General features: G+C 35.8%; 1 protein-coding gene across 1 annotated transcript in view; it reads left to right on the top strand.

The window, feature by feature from the left end:
- Positions 1-267: 267 nt before the first annotated feature.
- Positions 268-22,960, top strand: part of LRRC6 (leucine rich repeat containing 6) — a gene marked incomplete at its 5' end in the record, with an annotated part of 30,890 nt that continues 8,197 nt past the window's right edge. The window contains 9 exons of the mRNA XM_009573843.1: positions 268-345; positions 2,335-2,507; positions 3,493-3,692; positions 4,835-5,023; positions 8,478-8,555; positions 11,303-11,368; positions 12,882-12,951; positions 13,793-13,888; positions 20,758-20,843. Coding sequence (XP_009572138.1) covers positions 268-345; positions 2,335-2,507; positions 3,493-3,692; positions 4,835-5,023; positions 8,478-8,555; positions 11,303-11,368; positions 12,882-12,951; positions 13,793-13,888; positions 20,758-20,843 — 1,036 coding nt within the window. The remainder of the gene's footprint in view (positions 346-2,334; positions 2,508-3,492; positions 3,693-4,834; positions 5,024-8,477; positions 8,556-11,302; positions 11,369-12,881; positions 12,952-13,792; positions 13,889-20,757; positions 20,844-22,960) is intronic.

Raw genomic sequence — 22,960 nt, 5'->3', positions numbered from 1 at the left:
GTTTTATGGATTTGTGATAAAAAATGTGTTTATAAACTTTCTTATTTCTTTTTACTTTTTTATTTTAATTTGTGTTTTCAGAGAATTTTTTTGGTCTTGTCTTTTTATTAATATTAAAATATTAGTGCCCGGTAGTCTCATACATATTCTGATTTGTCCTTCTTATTTTTCTGCTTTATTGTTTATTTGAAGTAAAGTGAGCAAGTAAAATGATAATGCCCTCTCCAATGAAGAAAACTGAAATAACAGATCTATGTTTTGTTACAGAAAATGTAAGCAAACTCAAGAAGCTGGAATATTTAAATGTAGCTTTGAACAACATTGAAAGAATTGAAAATCTGGAAGGTCAGGTTTTAAACAAACCATTTTGCCTTTTCATATTGAAATACTTAAGTTGTGATTTAGTGTAAAAGAGGGTGGGAGCCATTTAGTTTGTCCACCAGTAAAGGTACTTTGTTGATACTCAGAAAGAGCCTTTTTGTGTGCAGTATTTAAAAAATGCTTCTTTGTAGCAAGTGCTTCCTACTGCTGCAGTTTTGTCATTGAACTTTCTTAAATGTATTTTAACTCGCTTTTTGCATACTCTCTCACCAGTGTTGCCAGGTATGATAGCTCTATTCTTTAATACTTTACAAAGCATTGCAAATTTTTCATGAAATTGGTATTTCCCCACTGTAAAGATAAGATAATTTGTTATGGAGGTTAGCTGGAGCAATGCGAATGTGTTTTTGGTTTGTTTTTTTTTTTTAATGCTATGCAGGCTGTAAAAAGTCTCTCTTGTGTAATGTTTCAGCAGTCATCCTCACTTCAGCAATCAAGTGTCACACACAAGAAGGTTCTACTTTGTGCACAGGTTGCATTGGCAATCTGGGGTATTTTTAAAGAGTTTTTCAGACGATTCTTTTCTCTGTCATTGCATCTGTGTTTAATCCTTTATCCTGTCACCATAGTTGCATGTGCAAAGATCTGGCATTTTCCAAGATCAAAATCTAAGACTTAGAGCCACCCATAAACACATTCCATACTACTTGAATAATTTCTGACTTGATTTCTTTCTCTTCCTTGATTCTGATTAGGCCAGTTGCTGAACCTTTAAAACGTTTACCTTGACAAGGGAACAATAAAAAAAAAAGCTGGAGGGTTTTTTTGTTTGTTTTATTTGTTTTGGGGTTTTCTGTGTTTTTTTGTAAGTCTACAAGCTGATTCAAGAAGATGGCTTAAATCAAATAAAAAAAAATTAAGCAAATAGGCTAAACACAAGTTTGTAAAAGTTGAAGAAATAGTTAGTATTACATATTTGGCAATTAGTTGAGAAACTTGCATCTGTTTTCATGCCAGTAAATTTTAAGTTCCTCTCTCAGGCTGCATTATTTATTACTGTGATTTGTCATTTACTTAGGAGTCAGAACCTTTGGGAGTGAGCCTTGCAAAAATTTGGGTTATTTAAATCCCCTAATAAATAATTTTGAGTTGTTTATTTTCTTTCAGCTCCATTAAGCATAAAATACTTGCCAAATAGACCTGCAAAGGAAAAGAAGTGATTACAATGATGAGCACCAAAGTTGAGCTTGCTCTTAACTTTTTTACTCTTAGAGTCAAGGTTATGATTCATGGACAGACTATGATAAAAGGAGAGGCTGATAAATTTTGGATCTGGATTTCCAAGAGCATTTTGTTAGCTAATTTAGAGTTTCTGTCTATAATGAATTGTTTTGGTTAGCAAACAACGTTTTCTCACCAGTATCTGCAATTTAACCAGTGATAAAGTATTCACAATGATAGCTGAGTCCATAGAGTGGAAAACCTCATCTTGACTCGGAATGAATTTTTAGAAAACCTTATCTTCACACTTAAATAATGTTAGCTAAGATTAACAGTACACAGAAATGAAACCCATAATTGATCCTGCTCTCATGAAGCAATTAGACACTCTTTTAGCCATATGGTGACGACTCAGCTGAGGAGGGGTACCAAGGCAATCAGACTGTTAAAACTGAAGCCCAGCTTATCCGGAAATATTTAATAGCTCATCTAGTATACAAGCACTGGCCACAAAGTTTTGATGGTGATAAAACCAGTAATAACTTTTGATATTTTGTATTTTATTGAGATTTTTTTCCTTTCTATAAATATTATGATCTCATAAACTTAAGCTGTGAGTCACTCTTTCACCTGTGGCTTGGAAAAGATGTATCCTGACAGGATGAAATTAATATACAGACAACAAATGCAGACAGCTTTATATCCAAGTGTGTGCACACGTGTGTGTGGTTTTGTGTGTATGTTGGGTACATTTATGTTATAGACAAATTGAATTAAGTTTTTTTCAAACAGGCTGTGAAGAATTGAAGAAACTTGACCTGACAGCAAATTTCATTGGTGAACTCTCCAGTATTGAAGCACTAAAATATAATATACATCTGAAGGAACTGTTTCTAGTGGGTAACCCATGTACCGAATTTGAAGGTTATAGACAATTTGTGGTGGCAACTCTTCATCAATTAAAAGTAAGATTTTTAAAATTAAATTTATATCCAAATCAATAACCATCATTGTTGACTGAACATACTAATCCTAAACAAAGTAAATGCCTGTGGTAGGAAATCTAGGAGCATTTTTCATACTGTCCACAGGAAATTAAATTCTATTCTGAAGAATAAGTGTCTACTGTAAATAATGTGATAATAAATTGGTTCTGTTTTGACTAAACCACATGCATTTGTTAATTTTTTTGTCATTTTCATTGGAGAACCTTAAACAAAGTTCTAAAAAAATAAATACACTGTACACTTATAGCTTTTTTTCTCTTTTTTTTTAATATATACAATGCATTTTAAAATTATTTTCATGATTGCAGAAACTTACCAGGTTGTTGGTACCATACCAACAATATGTACCAAACCAACAGTGTAAGACAGTAGAAAGATAGAAATTGATGTAAAAATGCACTATATTGCATCGACTGTAAATAAATACTTTGAGATTGAGGTTTTGTACTGATGTAATGATTTCCTGCCACAGAAATAGGCAGTCCCAGTTCTGAAATATGCTCCCACAAATTTCTCTTGGAGAAACACAGATGCTTACTTAACTCATTAAGAGTAGATTCAGCTCCCTTAGTTGGCAATAAACTAACACATCAAAAGAAATAATTTTTTAATAGTTTCATGAGCTGGAGGTCAGACAAATATCAGAAATGGCTGAAGGGACTCTCTCTACTACATAGTCTAATAAGACTAACTGAAATTCCTAGAAAATGCAAAAAGGAGCTCTCAGACACACAAAACCATTTTCAGATCTGAATAGCAACTTATTGTTAATTCTTTTTAATATAGTATAACTTACATAGTGCTATGGAAGTTTGAAAGGCATATTTTTAATTTTATACAGAAAGTAACCTATCAAAATTAACCTACATTTTAATGGATTTATTGGTTTGAAATTTTTTTAAATTTCTCACATATCTATATTGATTTTTTTCTCTTTGGGAAGTATTTGGATAGTAAAGAAATAGAACGTTCAGAGAGGATTCAAGCACTTCAAAACTATCCAGAAGTGAAACAGAAAATCAGAGAACAGGAACAAGCTTACCTTCTCAAAAGGGCCAGAGAAAAAGAAGAGGCTCAAAGGAGGATGCAAGAAAGAAAGGACAAGAAACAAAAACAAATGGAATCTAAGCTTGGATTTGACAGGTAACAGTAAGCAAAAACCGTTTGTGAGTAAACATAATTCTTCTCTTTCTTCATTAAGAATTTTTTTTTCTCCTCATTAAATAGTTTATATAATTCCACTTAAATCTCTCTGTTTGTCTGTATTGTTGATTCTAGCAGAATTATTTCTCCTCATGCATGTTACTTCTAATGAAAAATATAATTAATTACAAACATAATTAATTACTGACCTGCAGACAGTACAATAGAATTTTTGTCCCAAAACTCCAAGCTAAATTGTCTGGGTGCCAAACTAGTGTAATTGATAGCTTCTTTCAGGAGAACAGCTGGATATTGTTATTTGAGGTAATGCAGGGGTTCCAGAGAAAGCAGAAGTTCACCTATAATTACTTTTGCTTTAGAGTTATTAGATATGAAGACTGAAACAGAGTATTGCAGATCTTTTGAGATGTAAAAGGCTATGGAATATTGATTTCTACACTTCTTCCACCTAATATCATTGAGATTACCTAGATAGGAGAAAGATTTTTGTCTGGAGTCATCTTCCACTGCACCTGCCATCCATCTTATTTTTAATCTAATAGAGACTAAGTTTCATGGAGCTGGCTACAGAACTTTGTCCTCATAGATCACAGCTGTGTCATAAATTCAGTTTTCTCTCTATATTGATAAAGAATTTATGAAGATTACAGAGGCTTAGGGCTAGGGGAAAAAATGATTCAGGTTCTAAGAGGGCATTTGAAGAGATGCCTAAGTAAAATGTTGCTACCCTATAAATTTCTAATCTTCTGCTGCCTGATATTGGGAATACTTAAACATCACACAAACTGAAGATTTTCTTTCACCTGAAAGTTGTGAGGGTATCTGAAACTTCTGCTCCTGAAATTAAATCTGTTGAACTATCTATCAGGGTTTTCAGAGGGTTAGGCATAACCATAGTATCACTTCTTTGTTCAATAAATGAAAAACATTATGTCAAAATATGTTTTGTTGATTGATGAAAGAAGCAGAGCAGAGAACGTTGTCCAAATCTATAAGAGACTGTTCTTGGTGGGAATTATACAGCTATTAGTATTGGGTTAAAAAAATATTATTGCAGGAATTCATTAGCAAGTACTCTTCCTTCATTTCATTGGGATAATGTTCCATGTGATCTTGTGTAGCCCAGACTCCCTGCAGAACAAAGAAAACCATCAGGCAGAAGGAGACAAAGAACAAGAAAAGTGGAGAACTGTTGAAGATGATGAAGAAGACAGAAGATTTTGGGAGGAGCCTACACCGTATACTCCAGAATCTAGATTAGAAACTCACAGATATATTGAAGAAAAACGGAGAGCTAAAGACAATATAAGGTATGGGTTTGTTTTAATATATTCTATTAATTAAGGAAGGGAAAATTTTCAAAGGTACAGAGTAGATGTGGGTGACTGCCTCACATTAAATATTACTGAGAACTGGCAGCTTAAATCCATGTTGCCTGTGCAAATATGCTTATAAAATCTAAATAAAATATTCAGATTGTTAATTTTGTTTGTTTCATTTTCTAAAATTTATTTATGATACCCTTTATCTTGTTTTTCTTCAAATAGAGTTTTTAAATATAATTTTTCTTTTCAACTCCATTTTATGGACTTTAGAAGTTTCACTTTTCTGTCAGCTAGCATGTTTAATATTCTTGCTAAAAGCATGTATACGGTGCAGATTGCATTATATAAATGCCCTACAGGCCATGCTACAAAATTTTTGCACAAGTGGCATTTCAGGCACCTTTTCTATGTGACTTAGAAATTTTTTCACATACTTTATCAAAGATATTTTGATATAGTAATAATATTCTTCATGTTATCTATGCTGTTTGGCATGGTGAATCTGAAGATGTCTTGTCCCTCAAAAACCTTTAAAACTTTCTAAAGTTGCCACTGGTTTTGCTGACCATGGAAAATTAATGCAGATACTAGCAAAAGAAGTTATTTTATTGCTGCTGGTTTATCAGTTCCACAAACATTGTAAGCAATGTCCTTTTTTTCCTTTTTTTTTTCTTTTTTTTCTTTATGCTTATATAACAGCATTTGTGCCAGAGATTTTTTCTAGCTGTTCTTTTTAAAGGCATGCTTTTTAAAAAAATTATCAAGCCTAAGTATTGAAAAAGTCAGTCCTAGGGAACTCTCCAAGAAATCTGGAAATCTGCGTAACTTGTTGCTTTTATTAATTTAAGGTCTAGCACTTTCCCAGAAGAACTACTGTGAAACCCAGATTCTAGCTAGTTAGAGTTTTGCTGTGTTTGGGGATGCTTTGCTCCAGTCAAAAGCAAATGTGTTCCAAATGCTTCCCTCTAAATATTCAAGAAGAGTCCAAACAGCGTTATAATAAAGATAGAATAATTCCTTTCTGGATTTTTCTAAATTTCCAAAGCATTTAAAGGAATTAAAAATTCTTTCATTTTGTTCATTTTGTTTTGGTGGTGAGATTTTTGTTAGGTAGCATGAGAAAAGTGAGAACAGAAAAATGCCCCTGACTTCAAATCATCCTTGCTGGTGGACAGAAGCTGAAATGTAACCTTAGTATAAGTTACTCAGTATAAAAGGATGTTTATTTTAGTATAAAATTGACATGAACTCAATCAGACCAATGCTAAATTTGAACCTATCTATGAAATGTTAGTACACGTTAAATTTGCCAGCTGGCGTATAGTTGGACAGTTGATAATAAACTGAGCACCTTTGGCTATTGCCAAATGAGTGAATACTTGCAGTTTCATTCAAAGAAAATTCAGACAAGTATAAAATCAGTTGCAGGTGAAAGGTGCACAGGATCTCCTTTAGCTGCTTATTGCTAGAACAAGGCCTTTCAGCTCATCTCAGCACAAAGTTAAACAAGTTACTTAAACTCTAATGATTATAACATGACTGAATTTGCCTTAAAGTGGTTCACATGAGCAGACAGATTTCATCTAGAAACATATTATTAACAGCTAACAGGTGGTAGGATATAATTTCCTGAAGCATTTCTGAGAACTGCATCTTTAGAACAGAGTGGTGGTTCGTTCACTTCGCATTTAAATGTCAAGAGTAGGGATTCAGGTGTAGAAACTGCTAGTCCACAAATCCCACATTAAAGCGCTGATTTATACTATAGAATAGTATTTAATACATGGATAGTTGTGAATCTTTCTTAAACAGAAGTTGTTTTTATGTAGTCATTCCAATACCTCCACTTGAATGTTTTTATTTCTTCTTCAAATCCATTGTATTTATAGACCAAATCTTTTTTTATGCTTTTTTTCTCCAAGGTGGTTTAAAACTTACATAATTTCCCTCATTAGTGGTTTACCTTTAGTGTTCTCTTAATTTTGAATTTATAGTAAGAAACTCGTTCAGGAACACAAAAAGCAATGTATTGCTGTTGTCTTTTTGAGAAATGTTTTTTTTTTTTTTAGCATGCCAGCTGAAGTAGCCATACACACTCTATTGACCAGCTGAAGAGTGGATTAATGCAAAGCGACAATTACAGTGTTGTATTTTTAAAGAAAACATAGCCTTTTTTTACCCAGATGCATGCAGATTTTTCCTTTTCATGTTCCTAAGATTCTTTACTCTTCCTCTCCTTGCTCATGATCTAACATTTATACAGGAAAATACCAGTACTACAAGGCTTAATGATCTTAGAGTGACCTGCTTTGTTTTGACAGATAAATTTAAGGTAGCTTGTTTATTGCACTAAATGAAAGTCAGATATAGTTTAATTGCTGATAGCTGGACATGGATAGTGAAGACTAAGGTCTTCATCAGTAATACGTATTGTATTTTTTGAAGGAAGCACACATCAAAAAATGTAATAGCTGCATCAACAAATAATCTATGTATATGCACTTTGATCATACTGTGTCCTGTTTCGTGCTGCTGGTAATCTTTTGACCATTAAAATTCTTTTTACTAGTGCAGAATAGTGACTGACAGACATGCTATTTAGAGGTATGCCAAGCATTCATTCAGTAGAAGTAATTAAGTTAGCATGAATAAAAAATTTCTTTAGAATTGCTTGCACATACATCAAATCAGTTAACAGTAATGATACCTCATAATTAGTATGACCATTCATAAATAGAAAAACGTCCCATTTCATATGTTTAAGCAATCCACCAATTTCTTAAGATATACGAGATAAATTTGATATATTACTCTTCGATAATGGACATTGTGACATGCAGAAGAAGTTATTATCAATGTCAGACGTGATATTACAAAGCATCAGGACATCATCTTTAAATGATGCTTTTAATGTGCAATTGGACATTTGATATAACTGGGTTTGTTCCTGAAAAAAGTTGTATCCTTAACATCCTTAACATCCTTAACATCCTTAACATGCTTAACATCCTTAATATCAAATACCAGATAATGGGGACAAACTTTTTATCAGGGCCTGTTGTGAGAGGACGAGGGGGAATGGTTTTAAACTAAAAGAGGGGAGATTTAGACTAGATAGAAGGAAGAAATTTTTTACAATGAGGGTGGTGAAACACTGGCACAGGTTGCCCAGAGAGGTGGTAGATGCCCCATCCCTGGGAACACTCAAGGTCAGGTTGAACGGGACTCTGAGCAACCTGATCTAGTTGAAGATGTCCCTGCCCACAGCAGGGGGGTTGGACGAGATGACCTTTAAAGGTCCCTTCCAACCCAAAATATTCTATGATTCTATGATTCTATGGTTCTTACCTCTTGCCATCCTCTTCTTTTTTTTTTTGCTATTAAACATAACATACTAGAATGTGAAATTATAAATCATTTTTCTTTCTGTTTTGTTAAGGGAATCAAAAAAGAGAGAAAAGCCTCTTCGGACGTTGGTCACTGCAGAAGGAAAAGTTCTGAATGTGAATGTGCCTAAGTATGTAAGGTTAAGAGGTTAAACAGGCTAACCTCTTTATAGTGATTTGGGCAACTATTTCAAGATATGTGACAACACAAAAATAAGAGGGCTGACAAATTCTTGTTGTGGTATTATATTCCTGGTGGGGAAACTGACTTCTAAAATTATATTCTGATGCTGGAAAAAGAATTAGTTTTCAGCGAGTAAAGTGTTGAAGGTTGTTTAATTTAACATCTTGGTCTTTGATGATTGAAGAACTTGTTTTTCTGTAAAAGATATAAGACGTTTTACTCTTTTCCCTTCTATGGTAAGGCTCTCTTTCTTTGAGCATCTTGTCAATAGTGGAAAAGTTTAACTGGTTTGACTATTAAAGATAAATGTGTATGAGTAGCCACTTTAAATGTAGAAAAATACATCCAAGTAATATTTCTGGACAAAAACATTCTGTCCTCTGATGGCAGATGTAAAACTGGCAGAATTGGGAAGGATATGTAATTCATTTCTATGGCACAAGGTCCTTCGACACTGAATGAGGTCTCTGGCAACACAGGCTGGTGATACAGGGAAGTCCCTTGTATTTTACTGTTGACAAAGGCACATGGGTATTCAAGTGTTTTGGAATGAGTTTCCAAGGATATCAGCCATACGTTACCATTGGTTTCACTTGAACCAAACCTTCCTTTTTAAAGGAAAAACAGGAGACACAGTGTGCAAACATTGTTTCCTTATAAAGAGCTCCCTAAAGAGCCTCCTACAGGAGACTGTGATCAAAAAGTGGCCTATGAAGGGCCACTTCCTTGTCTGCTGTCCTCTGAACAAGTTTTTCCATCTTAAGACTAATTTAGCTGCAAAATCAAAGCTAAGAACATGCTTATCGTTAGCGTGAAGAATGTTTTCTAAATCCTGGAAATTTATAAATCCATGCAGATTCAAGGGATTTGAAAACCTACATTATAGGACCAGTGCATAATTTTCAAGTGGTATAGAGAAAATTAAAGGTAGTGACAGAAGAGTTCGTGTTTTTGCCATCTGTACCAGAAGATACTTCCCATTGTATTGATGTACTTTTTTTGTAAAAATGTGGTGACTGAAAAAAAATTTAAATAATTTTCTAGTTCAAAGAAGAAAAGTTTAAAATAGTTTAAATCTTGTGTTAATAGAATTTGATTATGCCTCTAAAAAGCAGAGACATTTAGAATAAAGCTCTAGCTATCTTTTCAGAAGAAATACAGTCCCCTAGAGTTCACTGTTAGTAGCAGTCCTGTTTGTGTCACTCAAGTTTTCTGGATTAGAATTTAGTCTGTGGATGTGCCCACGTAAAGCCAGATCAATGAGCAGTTTTTGTCATGGCTTCAACAAGAATATCACAGCTCTTCAGTACAATCTGGCAGTGTATTGGAGAGACATAAATAAAGAGATACAAGTAGACAGATGGTGTTCTCCAAAGTTTTTGCTTCAATGTGAAAGTCTAATGTCCATGGCAATGTCCAAGCTTCTCTGATGTTCTTTTGGAACGTTAGGAAGAAGAATGGCTGCATGCTGCTGAGAACAGACTATTTCTTTTCCTCAATTCTGATTAAGCTACCCCCTAGAAAATTTTACAGTTCTTTTCTCTTTTTCACCCTTCATGTTTTAGTGAATTCTCAAAATTTGTGACGCAGTAAGAGAAAAAAGCATGAACAGGAAACAAAGCTGTTTTGTATTCTCTGCAGTTTTGCATTAAAAAATAATAATATAAAATATTATAAAATAAACTAAAAGCTCCATAAGCTTTCTTTGCAGTTGACTCCATCAGAATACAGGAGAGCAAGGAGTTAACAAGTATATCTGGCAAATATTTTTACTGCTGAAAAAATGTATCATCTAAACTCTTAACATTTGAGCTTCTTTCTGTTACCTGAACCCAAATTAGCTAAGTATTTTAATGTCACTGAAATATTCCAAATAAATTACATTAAGCAAAACCCTCTCATTTTATACTAATAACTAATTTATAAAAATCTTCTCACTTATAGGTGGGTATTATTCTGTTTTTTCTCTACTTTAATATTTGAGTATATGAACAGAACTTGGAAGTCTAGATTAGATCTTCTTACAGTTTTAGTAATAGATGTTGTTTTCAATTTATAACTGGTATGATTCTTTCACAATTTTAAGAACTCAGCCAGCAGATCACAAACACACGGCTAATACAATCTACAGTCTCATTTTCAACAAATATTATAAAGTTTGTAGAATCAAGGATATTGTGCAAATCATGTTTTATTTTGGAAATGCACAGGCAGATATTTATACTCTAGGCAAATTAATTGCTATGAACAAAGCTGCAATTTTTTTTTTAACATATGAGGAGGTTAGAATTACCTAGTTCCAGGCTTTTCATGCATTTCATTAACTGTTTTTTCTATGCAGATGTTAATAGAGCAGACAGATTTCACCAGCAGATGTCTCTCTTTCTGCATTGACAGACTGATCTTAATTTTAACTGACTTCCAGCAGTATTTTTTTTTTTTTGTCTCTTGTGGGTTTGGTGGGGAGAACAGAAAATAAATGTAAGAATTACTTTGGTTCAAATTTAAGTATTTTTTTTCTTTTTTTCATGAGGAAAATTGCAACTGTTTCTAAAATGATCATGTGACATATTGTCTAAATGGTATTTGTAGTCATCTAAAATTGCTAGCAGTTGAATTTGAAGTATGCTTTAATGTTTGCTTATTCACTCCAATTGTATTTATCCTGGAGGTGTTTCTTGTCATTATTATTAGGCTTCATTTCTCTTTGAAAGATGATGAAGAAAACAACCAGATCATCTTGGATCTTGCTGTTTACAGGTCAGAATTATTTTTTTTTCTCTTAATTTTTGCCATTCTTAAGTTCTAATACACAGTGTTTCAAATATACTCCTCTCTGTAATGCGGACTCTTCAAGATTAAAACAAACAACATAGGGGATAATGGAATCAGTCTTGAAGCCTGTGCCAAAGAAATGAAGCTGAATAAACCAAAGACCCTTCGGACTGTTTTGTTACTCCTCAGTGAGGACTGTGTCTAATAGTCCTTTTTGGAATTGATGTTTTCTGCAGTCCATAGGCAGGTTTCCTCCACACTTGTGCTTTTATACTTATGTAAAATCTTTTCCATCCTTCATTTGCAGATTAGGGTTGTAGGGAATGGTTTCTGTGCCCGTTCTCTGGCCCTAGAAGTGCTCTAGTACAGCTCATGTCCTTCTACTTAAATTCTTCTCCTCCCCAAGACAGAGTAGGGTAGCCTTGTCCTACTTTCCTTGCTTACTGGAAAGAGTCCATGGCCCGTGCCATTTCCTGAACTGTGCCAGGGCATTGCCTGGAAGAAATTTTGTTGAACCAGCCCAAAATATGACAAGGAAACCTGATAACTATTTGATAGTATATACTACCAAGCAGTACAGAGGCCTTGCCCACAGTTCAGGAAGGGGTTGGAAACCCACAAGCTTATTTATCCACAATAGGAACTTGTTAGAGTAAAGCTTGAACTAGTTTTATAGCACAGAAACACTATTCAAGCCAGGTGTTCTTCCCTTAAAGCTTATTAATTTCCCTCAAGAGAGGCCTGCTCCATGTTTCTGAATTATAAGAATTAGGTTTTTTTGGAGCCTCAGAAAATCTGTTCAGGTGCAGTAAAATGTTGGATATGTTGTAATATTCTGTGCTCACTTGTAAGAAATGCAAACTAAAAAGTTTGAAAAATTCACCTGAGAAGTAACGTTATAAAAGAAGGCAAATAGGGAATACGTACTTGTGCATTCACCAGTAGGTTACAGGAACATGAGTGTATATGTCACATGATGAAGAGCAGATATTAAAGTGGAGCTTTTACAGGTCATAAATTTTGTCTGATAGTACTGAAATTTAAAAGTACTATGTTTTCTGGGAATGTAAAGTATTTTTGTCCATTGTTTTCCAGCAAATTCTGTGCAAGAAAAAAAAGAACTTTTATTCTAAATTTACTAGTTAAGCCTTCAGAAAGAAAAGTAGCAAATTACTTTTACTATTTTAAATAGCAAATAGATTAATTTTCATATTAATGTAAAGCACTAAACTAATAGAAGAAGGACCTTTTCATTTTCCACAAAGATTTTGAATTCTTGCAGTTATACAATAGCTGATGTGGTGGACTTGACAGAATTTAGACATTATTTTAATTTACATTCTGTGAACACACAGGAAGATCATGTTTTTATTCCAAAGATATTAAATCCTAATTGAAGTTTGTAGTGAAATCATCATTAAAAAGCTAAATGGTCTGCGCTGCTTGTTTACTGGACTGTATTGTAGATTGATTCATTTATTTATATTTTATTCTGAAGACATTTGGACACTTCTCTGCTTGATGTTGATGTCCAGCCAACTTACATACGAGTACTGGTGAAGGGAAAGGTTAGTGTTTTCTTCCTACATTCATTTCAAATCAAGAGTTAATGCTTACCATAGTTATTCAGTGGACTCTGGATCTGACTTTTATGAATTACCAACTGTGTGCACCTATGCAGAAAAAATGTTCTTTCATACTTGCATTATGTTGGACCACACATAAACTGTGGAAGTCCTAACCAGAAGACGTGCAAAGCCTGAAATGAAATTTCATTCTCTCTTTCTCTCCTTCTCTCTTCTTATTCCCCCCACACAGTGTATCATAATTCACTAAAGAAGAGAGCTTGCTAGTTGCCCTAGGCTAGAATTTAGCAATTTCACAATCTGGAATTTATAGCTGACAGAAACAAATGGATGTATATTCTTTTGAAAGGGCATTTAAAATGTCATTCCAGTTTTCTCTCTTCTCAGTGGTTTTAATTTTATCATCAATTTTTTTAAAAATTCAAAGTACTTAAACAGTAAACTAAAATCCCTATTTTTAACTGTACCAACTGCATAAACAAAACTTCAGAATCACTTTACGTCTAAAATAGACTGCTTATTCTTTCTCATTTAATTGGTAATATAAGTCAAGCATAACTTTATAACCTTCTTTAGAAATGTCACTTCAGGAATGACAGCAATTCAGGAATATACATATGACTATACTTGTAAGTCAAAGTTGTTTAGCATGCTAATAATTTATTAGGATTAATACTACATATAAAGTGAGAGGATTTAGACCTATACTGTCCTTAAGATCAAAGGATGTGATAGTGATGTTTCTGCATGTGTTCTGTCCAGGTCAAAAAAAAAAAAATATATATTTTAGCATGATATATTTCAATCTTATATTTTCTCATAGCCATTTCAGCTTGTGCTCCCTGAGGAAGTGAAGCCAGACAGCAGCTCTGCTAAAAGGTCACAAACAACGGGTCATTTAGTTGTCAGCATGCCAAAGGTATGTAAAATAATCTGAGGAGGCATCATACAGAGATACTTAAAATGTTGTGAGTACTTTGGGAATGTTTCTGAGTTACAGGTAACATCTGGCTAGCTAAAGTTATTCAGTCTAGTCTTTCCCATCAGGACATATTTTCCAAAGAAGGAACATTCCAGAAAGACAATTTAATCATAGAGCCAAGCCTTAGGATTTAAGAGCCCTTTACAGGAACATTATGAAAATCAGTATTAATAGAACTATTTGTATTTCCTTTATTGTCAACAAAACCAGCTTTTTATATATGAAAAGAGACTCTGCAAAACATGCAGTAGTGTGCAAAGGTGTAAGAAGATGGATTTTTTAGATAACTGAAAATAAGCAACTTACTTTCTTTTTCCACCTATGAAATAGTAAAAACAAATCAAATTTTCAAAATTTGTGTGGCACACGTAGGTATGAAGATTATGTTTTGGTTCAAGGACAGGGATGATGTACTAGTTTCACATCTCAGGATCACAACAAGAGTTTCTTAATTCATTTTCCCTTCATGCTCTCCCTGGCTGAAAAGGGTCCACCAACCAGCTATAACAAGTATATGTAATCACAGAGCAAGAGGGTTGTGGCAACACGGTGTTTCAACTGAAAAATGCTGCACAGTACTTAAAGAAGCCTGGGTGGAAGTCATATTCCCCTAATATTCCTAACTTTGTGCTCTCCTATCTCCCCTGTGCTCTGATGTTTGCTTGTATGGTGTCATGCTTATCAGGATTCAAGTCAGTTTAGAGTTCTGCTGGCAAGTAAAAGCAAATTGGCTTAAAGTGTTTTTTGTATTCTCTTTCTTCCCTGCCCAGCCCAGTTCTTGCAGTGTAAATGAGAGCAAACTGATAGGTATGTCCACTTTATTTCCTCCCCACTGTGTGTCTTCCTATCGTTTCAGCAAATGTAGCTTGTACCCTGAATACGTAAATGGTATTTTGATTTGGAGGATGACATAATGAGTAGATGAGGTAGAATCAAAGGTGGAATCAGGACATCTCCTACCCATTCCCACACATCTGCCAAAAAATTAGAGAATAGAGAAGGAATGACTGGTAATGAGGAACAGTCGAAGACATAGGGGTCAACTTGTCTTACTGAAGTAGACATTGAGAGAGGTAACGGGTGGCCAGCCAGCAGTCAGTGGAAGCTTAGGGGGCATTAGAGCTTAAATACAGGGGAGGTGCAGCAGCGTCAACCAGAATAGAAGACAAGGGACAGAGGGAATCTGCGTGGCAGAGGTATCTTCAGGTGTGCGGCATAATGGGTAGGATGCTGGCAGAAACAGGAAGGCATTTAAGGCGGTACTTGATGTCGTCTGATGCAAGACTGGGTTCTTGGACCTGCAGGAAGAGCAGAGATGGATTGAAGGGCTTGGAGCAGACAGAGAGCTGGAAGTTTTAGGAAGGAAGAGTTCTGGAGATGAGAATGGATTATATGGTGGGGTTCTGGGAGCTGTGGAAGAGGTTAATCAACTTCAGCATCATGCTTTCCTGCCATTACGTCTTTGGAGGGTTGGGCTGCTTTTAAGGCCTCTAAGCCTACATCATATATTTTTAGCTTTCAGAAATAGGGTAAACCTGCCCAAGGATAGTTATAGGAAAAAAAGAAATTCTTGGTGCTCTAGCCCTACCCTTCTGCCCTCTAGTAAGTTTCTCTGCTGTGTAGGAGCAGTGGGACATGGTGTACATATGAATCTGCCAGGATGTATCAATTACAGCATTTTCTCTGAAGGAGGAACCTTCAGCTGCTATTCGGAGTCATTTCTTTCTCTTTGTGCTCTGATTTAATTCTAAGACTATGCAACTAGTAACTGTAACTAAAAAGTTATTTTTCAGCTTTTGGCTTTTTCCATTTGTGGTTCTATACCTTCTATGTTATCTTCTACGCTCCAGTCCTCATGGACAGCCTCTCATTAAATCACAAACTGTCACTCTAGCATCAAGTGTGCAGTTTCACCAGGAGTTTGAAGAATGCTGGAAATTGTACTCATTTGGTTAAGATCCATATTTTGTTAATGTTCAAAATTCACTCATATGAGAATTTGTGCTTTCCTAAATTTATTTCTTTGAAACTGAGGCCTTGACATTTGCCATTTTGGATAATGTAATTTTCAAATGTTTCTGAACAGTTTTGTTTACTATTTACTTGTCTTTTGGATATTTTAAAGTACTATCAGTTGTCTATCCCATAACCTGCTTTTATTACTCATACATCTTGCTAGTCTCTTTGTGGATGATCAGTGCCTTAGAAAATGTAAATATTTCAAAGAGTCTCTGGATATATTCAAATCTGCTGCCTGCCCTGGAAGTCATACCTAAATCAAAAAGAAAGTCATACCTAAATCAGCAAGATGAGTATTATCTCTTCATATTGTGATTGAGAACTGCCTTTATTCCATTATTAACTTTATATTTCACCTACATTTCACTTACCTTGATATTTTGGCTACATCTACATATTTCACCTAGCCTGAGGGTCTGGAACCTGCTTCATCTCAGAATATCATGATTCACAGATATTTGTGAGACCTGGGGAGGGAGAAGCTCTATAGAATAACTGAGTTAATGTTCTGAGCTTTGCCTCGGTTTGGTCAAAAACTGCTTGTGTAGCTGGGACACAGAGAGATATGCATGAATGGAGTGCTGCATGGTCTAATATCTTCATTGTCAATGGATCCAAAAAGTTGGATCCTGGATCCTGGAAAGCAGCTTTGCAGAAAAGGACCTGGGAGTCTTGGTGGACACCAAGTTGAACATGAGCCAGCAATGTCCTCTTCTGCCAAAGAAGGGCATTAGGAGGGCTGCATTAGGAGGGCTGCATTAGGAGTGTTGCCAGCAGGTTGAGGGAGGTGATCCTTCCCTTCTATTCAGCACTGGTGAGACACATTTGGAGTACTGGTGAGACACATTTGGAGTACTGTGTCCAGTGCTGGGCTCCCTAGTACAAGAGAGACGTGGACATACTGGAGAGAATCCAGCAAAGGACCATGAAGATGATTAAGGGACTGGAGCATCTCTGCTGTGAGGAAAGGCTGAGACAGGTGGGACTGTTCAGCCTAGAGAAGAGAAGGCTCGAGGGCATCTTATCAATACATATAAATATCTGAAGGGAAGGTGCAAAGAGGATGGAGCCAGGCTCTTTTCCGTGGTGTCCAGTGACAGGACCAGAGGCAATGGGCACAGCCTGAAACACAGGAGGTTCCCTCTGAACATCAGGAAACACTTTTTTACTGTGAGGGTGGCTAAGCACTGGCACAGGTTGCCCAGGGAGGTTGAGGAGTCTCCATCCCTGGAGATATTCAAAAGCTGCCTGGACATCATCCTGGGTAACCAGTTCTAGGAGGCCCTGCTTGAGCAGGAGGGTTGGACCAGAGGACCTCCAGAGGTGCCTTCCAACCTCAACCATTCTGAGAGTCTGTGATCCTGTGAACTTCATGGATTTGCTGACCAAAGGTGAATTTGTGCTACTTCACAGCAATTGCCCACAGCGGATAAAAACCTATTGTTCTTTGTTCTATATGACAGTCACAGAATCTGTTTCCTTCCCCCAGGACTGAATTAGAGTGCACAAGTTATATTTTTGGGATACATATCCTTTTCAGATGCTCTCTATCCATACAAATTTTATTGGTATTAACAGGATGTAATCTAGGAAGCAAAATATAATGAATAAAGGTTAACAACAACTGGAAGGCCAATAGATGTTTTTCTTCCAGAACATTATTAACAATGTTTGAGAATACTAACTTGAGATCATCAACTTAATATGAATTCCTTTTAGTAAGATAATAGGAAGAACAGAGTTCATGCAACTTCTTCAGGCTGTGTCAGTGATAAGACAAGACTATATTGCACTATATTTAACCTTTTTGTTCTTGATAAACAATTATTATCAAAATAAAATTATTTGCAACTAGATAAATGGCCTAGCACATTCCTTCGGTAACTGAAATGTTAAAAATTCTACTAACCTAAAAATAGTCTCCTATAATGTCCATCTTGCAATATTATCCTGAAAAGATCTCTCTCTTCTCAGTAACAGAACAGAAAGTTAACTGGATTCAGTAAGTGTTTTTCACTTGCTTTAGTGAGTTTCTGATCAGGTTACTAAACCTTTCACCATTAATCTTCCAGCCTGTTCATAGTTCCTTAGCCTTTAAAATAAAAAACAAAACCTCTTTCCTTGCCTCTCTGATGACCTTGCCATACCACAGGTGTTGAAGATAGTAAATTCCACATGAAGTAAAAGAAAACAAAAAAATTTCACCTTCTTTTCTGGAAACATTTTTTTTAAAATGTACTATTTACTGCACAGCAAATCACTGCAGAATGAATGTCTTTCTAAGGCAGTGTCATCAAAAACTGAAGTACACAACATTCAGTGAAAGGATACAGTGACACTTTTAAAGTGTTGTGTTTATACTGTAATAAGCATCTGCACAGAGATTTTGCATGAGTAAGGGTTGATCGTGACTACATTGTATATGCTTCATTTTCTGGGGAAAATATTTGTGACATGAAGCTTTTCAGACTTTGAACTTCTATGCTCTGGCAGTGTTATCTTTGCAGTGATGCAGAAAAATTAAAAACTGAGTTTCTTTAATAGGCTTTGACCAAAACCAGCATAATAAATCAGTGATTTTGTAAAATGTCTTCAGTAGATTACATCAGTAGTGTTTTAATTAAAGTCTGAGAAACAGCATCAAAAAACAGTGTCATTAGCAAGCAGTTTTTATTTAGGGTTCTGAGGCATTCTGTGTAATGTTTTAAAACTTCACTTTCCTTATTTTAGTGAATCAGAGAGCAGAATTTGGACTTTTTGATTAATTCTTTATTATATAAGCAGTCACAAATGAATTCTGTCAGCTTTTTATTGCCTAGGCCTTCAAAAGCATTTAGAAACTTGAAGATGAATGAGAGTTAGATTCCTTAATTAATTTAAAAATAGGAGTGGTATGTATTATGCATGTCAGTGCAAAGGTTATTGATAGAATTTCATTATCTTATTCTCACTTATCTAGGTATGGTAAATGTAGTAATATTTCATTACCATCAAAGGCGTGTGGAGACATACAGCTGTGGAATCCTAGAAATCTATTCATCCTTTAGAATAAATGTCTTTCAGGGAAACTCTGTTACTCAGTGGAATTCTTGTTGTAGAAGAAGAAAGCTACTGTGGGAAAAAAATGTGGACTGAAAAGATGACTCAGCTTAAAAATATTGTTTTCACATATTCATTCTGTTTTCTCAAATATTTTCCAGATTCTATTTAAGAAATCCATTTCTAGAATTCTCTGATAATGATCTTAAAAGAGCTCTCCTTTCTGTTTTTTGATTAACACAAATATTAGCAATAGTTTCATAGCATCACTTTCAGAAAGCTTCATTATCTTAATTTAGTCTGTCTTCTTGTATATCACAGGCTTTAAATTTCATACAGTTATCTTTCTACTGAGCCCAGAGTTTTATATTTGGCCACAGTTGAAGCTATGGCAGTTCTGTTTTCCAGAACAGTTATCCTCACTTGATCAGCATCACTAAGATATGGACAGTCAACTACTGGCTTGATGAAGCTCACATACCATTGTTGCATATGCAGTTGTGTTTCAAAACCAAGAAAAATTAGAGAGTATCACTTAAATTTTTTCTTGAACAGAGGTAGGAGGGCATCTTTTGAGCAAAAGAGCTTTTAGGTCAAACAATATTTGATAATTGATAATAGATGTTCTAGTAGGCAAATCCTATCCCTTTCCTAAGTTCCAGGATTGCTTCTTGTCAAGGAAACCTTTTCTGTTGATTGCAGAATCAGCAAATTCCCTTATCATCCTTGATGATGTGCTCTGAGGGCAAAGTAAGGAACATTAGTCTCAAGGGAATCAAAGGAATAAATTATTATTAAAAGAACAGAACACTAGAGATCCTCCTGAGAAGAGAGGGAAGGTCCAAAGAAACAGACTTTTCTTCACCAGGGTATATACAGAGTCAAAGGGGATCAGCCCCTTCACAATGAATTTCAGAAAGGAACGACAGAAGCTACAGGCTTTGTCTTATTTCTTGCAGATTTTAGAATGGGGACTTTAAGTTTACTGGGCATCTGGAACAGACTACTTTAAAATCAATTGCACTAAGAAATAGTCAATAAAATCAACTGGTTGGTATAGTTCCCGTTCTCTTCCTTCCTTTCAAATGCTTAAGGAGTCCCTCTCCCATGATGATGTTAAGAGGGGAAAGAGATACCCTTTTGCCATGAGACACCCTTCTGCCAATAACATGTCTTCCAAAAAGTGGTGATGGACAAGTTTTCTTTGAGAAGGAGAATTCACTTGGACTTTGAACTTGAGATTTTGTTTTAGCAAAGGAGCTGAGGGAGTTTGTGGTCACTTGTCCCTTTTATAAAGAGTGAGGAGAAGTCCAGGCTGCAGCAGATTCTTTAATAAAAATGTCTGAACTAGTACATGGACACCAGAATTGAAATGCAAGTGGAAGGCACATCATGAACCAGTTAGTTAGCTACAGAGAAAATCAGTAATGTGCGTTATTAGCATGGTACTAAACAAGACAGCATATATTTAAATACAAATAGATGTATATATTTAAATATTTTGTATATACATATATACTCTCGTATAGATTTGAATACAATTCCATTCAGATCATTTTGTTAAAATTGCCTTATGTATGTGTTTCTTGCTGAGTGAAGTGTTAACGTCTAACAGAAAGAGTAAATGTCACAAGAGAAAATTTATTCAGACTCTCTTAATTTTTCTGTTTTTGAGAGATTATTTAAATGCTTGTGAGCATAAATATCAACTTTTATGAGACTTATTTTTCTCTCTATTTTTATTTTAGGCTAAAGAAATAATCCTGGCTAAGCAAAAAGTATCAACTTCAATTAAAGATTCTGACTGCAATACAGTGCAAAAAAATGCAAGAAGGTAATTCGTTTTTTTCTTTTGCATTAGTTTTATTTTTTGTCCATTTGTGGTTCACATGCAAGAATATATGCTTCTTATTATGTTATTGTTGAAAGTATGAAAATATTGATTTGTATAGAGTAAAATTATGTCTAAAAGCTTTAGACTAATGGCCTGTCTGATGTTGTTTATAAAGTGATCTGCTCCAATAGTAGAGCCAAAAAAGCACTTATTTCTGCCGATCGGTTTTGTTCCATCAGCTCATTCAGATTATTAAACTGGTATATACTAAAACTAAATCACCTACTGAGAATTGCCTCTGCAGAGCTCCTTGCTATGTAACTCAAGTCTGAAAACTATTTAGAAAGCAATGATTTTGAATCTCTCTCATGAATGTACTTGCTTGCTGGTATACAGGTTGAACTATGGCACTAATAAATAGGTTCAAAAAGCAATTCTGCAAGGTTTTATAACACAGATCCATCCTATTAAATGTGATGTAAACTCCAGCTCTTGAAATCTTGCAGTTAATGACTGCCAGAAGCAAGCAAATATCAGTGATGCACTATTTTTTGGTTTTACTCTTAGCAAGTGTTACTAGCCATTGCTGTAAATAGACACTAAGGTTGATAGACACTTGGCCTAAGTACAAATACTATGACATATCTTTTAATCTTTCCTTTTCCTCTTGCTATAGGCAATGGTATTCATACCAGAATAAGATATAGCAGCAGCAAAGTTTGTAAGCTGTTTATCTGTTTATATTTGAAGAGTTGCATTTGTTTCCTTGTTTGATTTCATTGTGGTGCATGTTGATGGAAAGGCTAAGCGGTTATAAAAAATAGCATTATGGATCATGGGTATTCTTCTTGGTCTCAATATTTAGGACACTGGCAAAATGGCTCTGCAAGAGTCAGTTGTCATTAATTCTGCTTTTTATTTCTTATTTTTAATAACGATCAATCATGACTTCTTTTCCTGAATGACCTGCATAATGAGAAGACGATAGGGCGACTGCAAGAATTTGTTGAGATTCCTAATGAGCCACAAGCACTGCACCCTTCCTTAGGCAGCAGTGATTACAACAGTGCACCATTTTGATTACTGAGTATTTAAAATATTTTTAAAAGGTCCAAACCAAATGATGTATACTTACTCTCCATGATATTTGAAAAGCCATGGCAATCAGGTGAAGTCCCTAGTGACTGGGAAAAGGGAAACATTGCACACATTTTTAAAAAGGGTCGAAAGGAAGACCCTGTGAACTACCGACCTGTAAGCCTCACCTCTGTGTGTGGGAAGATCATGGAACAGATTCTCCTAGAAGCTATTCTAAGGTAGATGGAGGACAGGGAGGTGGTTTGAGACAGCCAGCATGGCTTTACCAAGGGCAAGTCCTGCCTGACCAACCTAGTGGCCTTCTACGATGGAGTAACTACGTCAGTGGACAAGGGAAGAGCTATGGATGTCATCTATCTGGACCTCTGTAAGGCCTTTGACACAGTCCCCCACAACATCCTTCTCTCTAAATTGGAGAGATATGGATGAGATGGGTGGACGGTTCGGTGGATGAGGAATTGGTTGGATGGTTGCATCCAGAGGGTAGTGGTCAACGGCTCAGTGTCCAGATGGAAATCAGTGATGAGTGGCGTCCCTCAGGGGTCCGTATTGGGACCAGTACTGTTTAATATCTTCATCAATGACATAGACAGTGGGATCAAGTGCACCCTCAGCACGTCTGCAGATGACACCAAGCTGAGTGGTGCGGTTGACATGCCTGAGGGACAAGATGCCATCCAGAGGGACCTGGACAAGCTCGAGAAGTGGGCCCACGTGAACCTCATGAGGTTCAACAAGGCCAACTGCAAGGTCCTGCACCTGGGTCGGGACAACCCCTGGTATCAATACAGGCTGGGGGATGAAGGGACTGAGAGCAGCCCTGCCGAGAAGGACTTGGGGGTACTGGTGGACAAAAAATGGGACATGTGCACTCGCAGCCCAGAAGGTCAACCATATCCTGGGCTGCATCAAAAGAAGCGTGGCCAGCAGGTCAAGGGAGGTGACTCCACCCCTCTACTCTGCTCTGGTGAGACCCCACCTGCAGTACTGCGTCCAGCTCTGGAGCCCTCAGCCCAAGA

The sequence above is a fragment of the Fulmarus glacialis genome, unplaced genomic scaffold (genome assembly GCF_000690835.1).
Source record: "Fulmarus glacialis isolate BGI_N327 unplaced genomic scaffold, ASM69083v1 scaffold13283, whole genome shotgun sequence".
NCBI classification, from domain to species: domain Eukaryota; kingdom Metazoa; phylum Chordata; class Aves; order Procellariiformes; family Procellariidae; genus Fulmarus; species Fulmarus glacialis.
The sequence above is the reverse complement of the archived record's forward strand: the minus strand, read 5'-3'. Positions and strand labels throughout refer to the sequence as shown.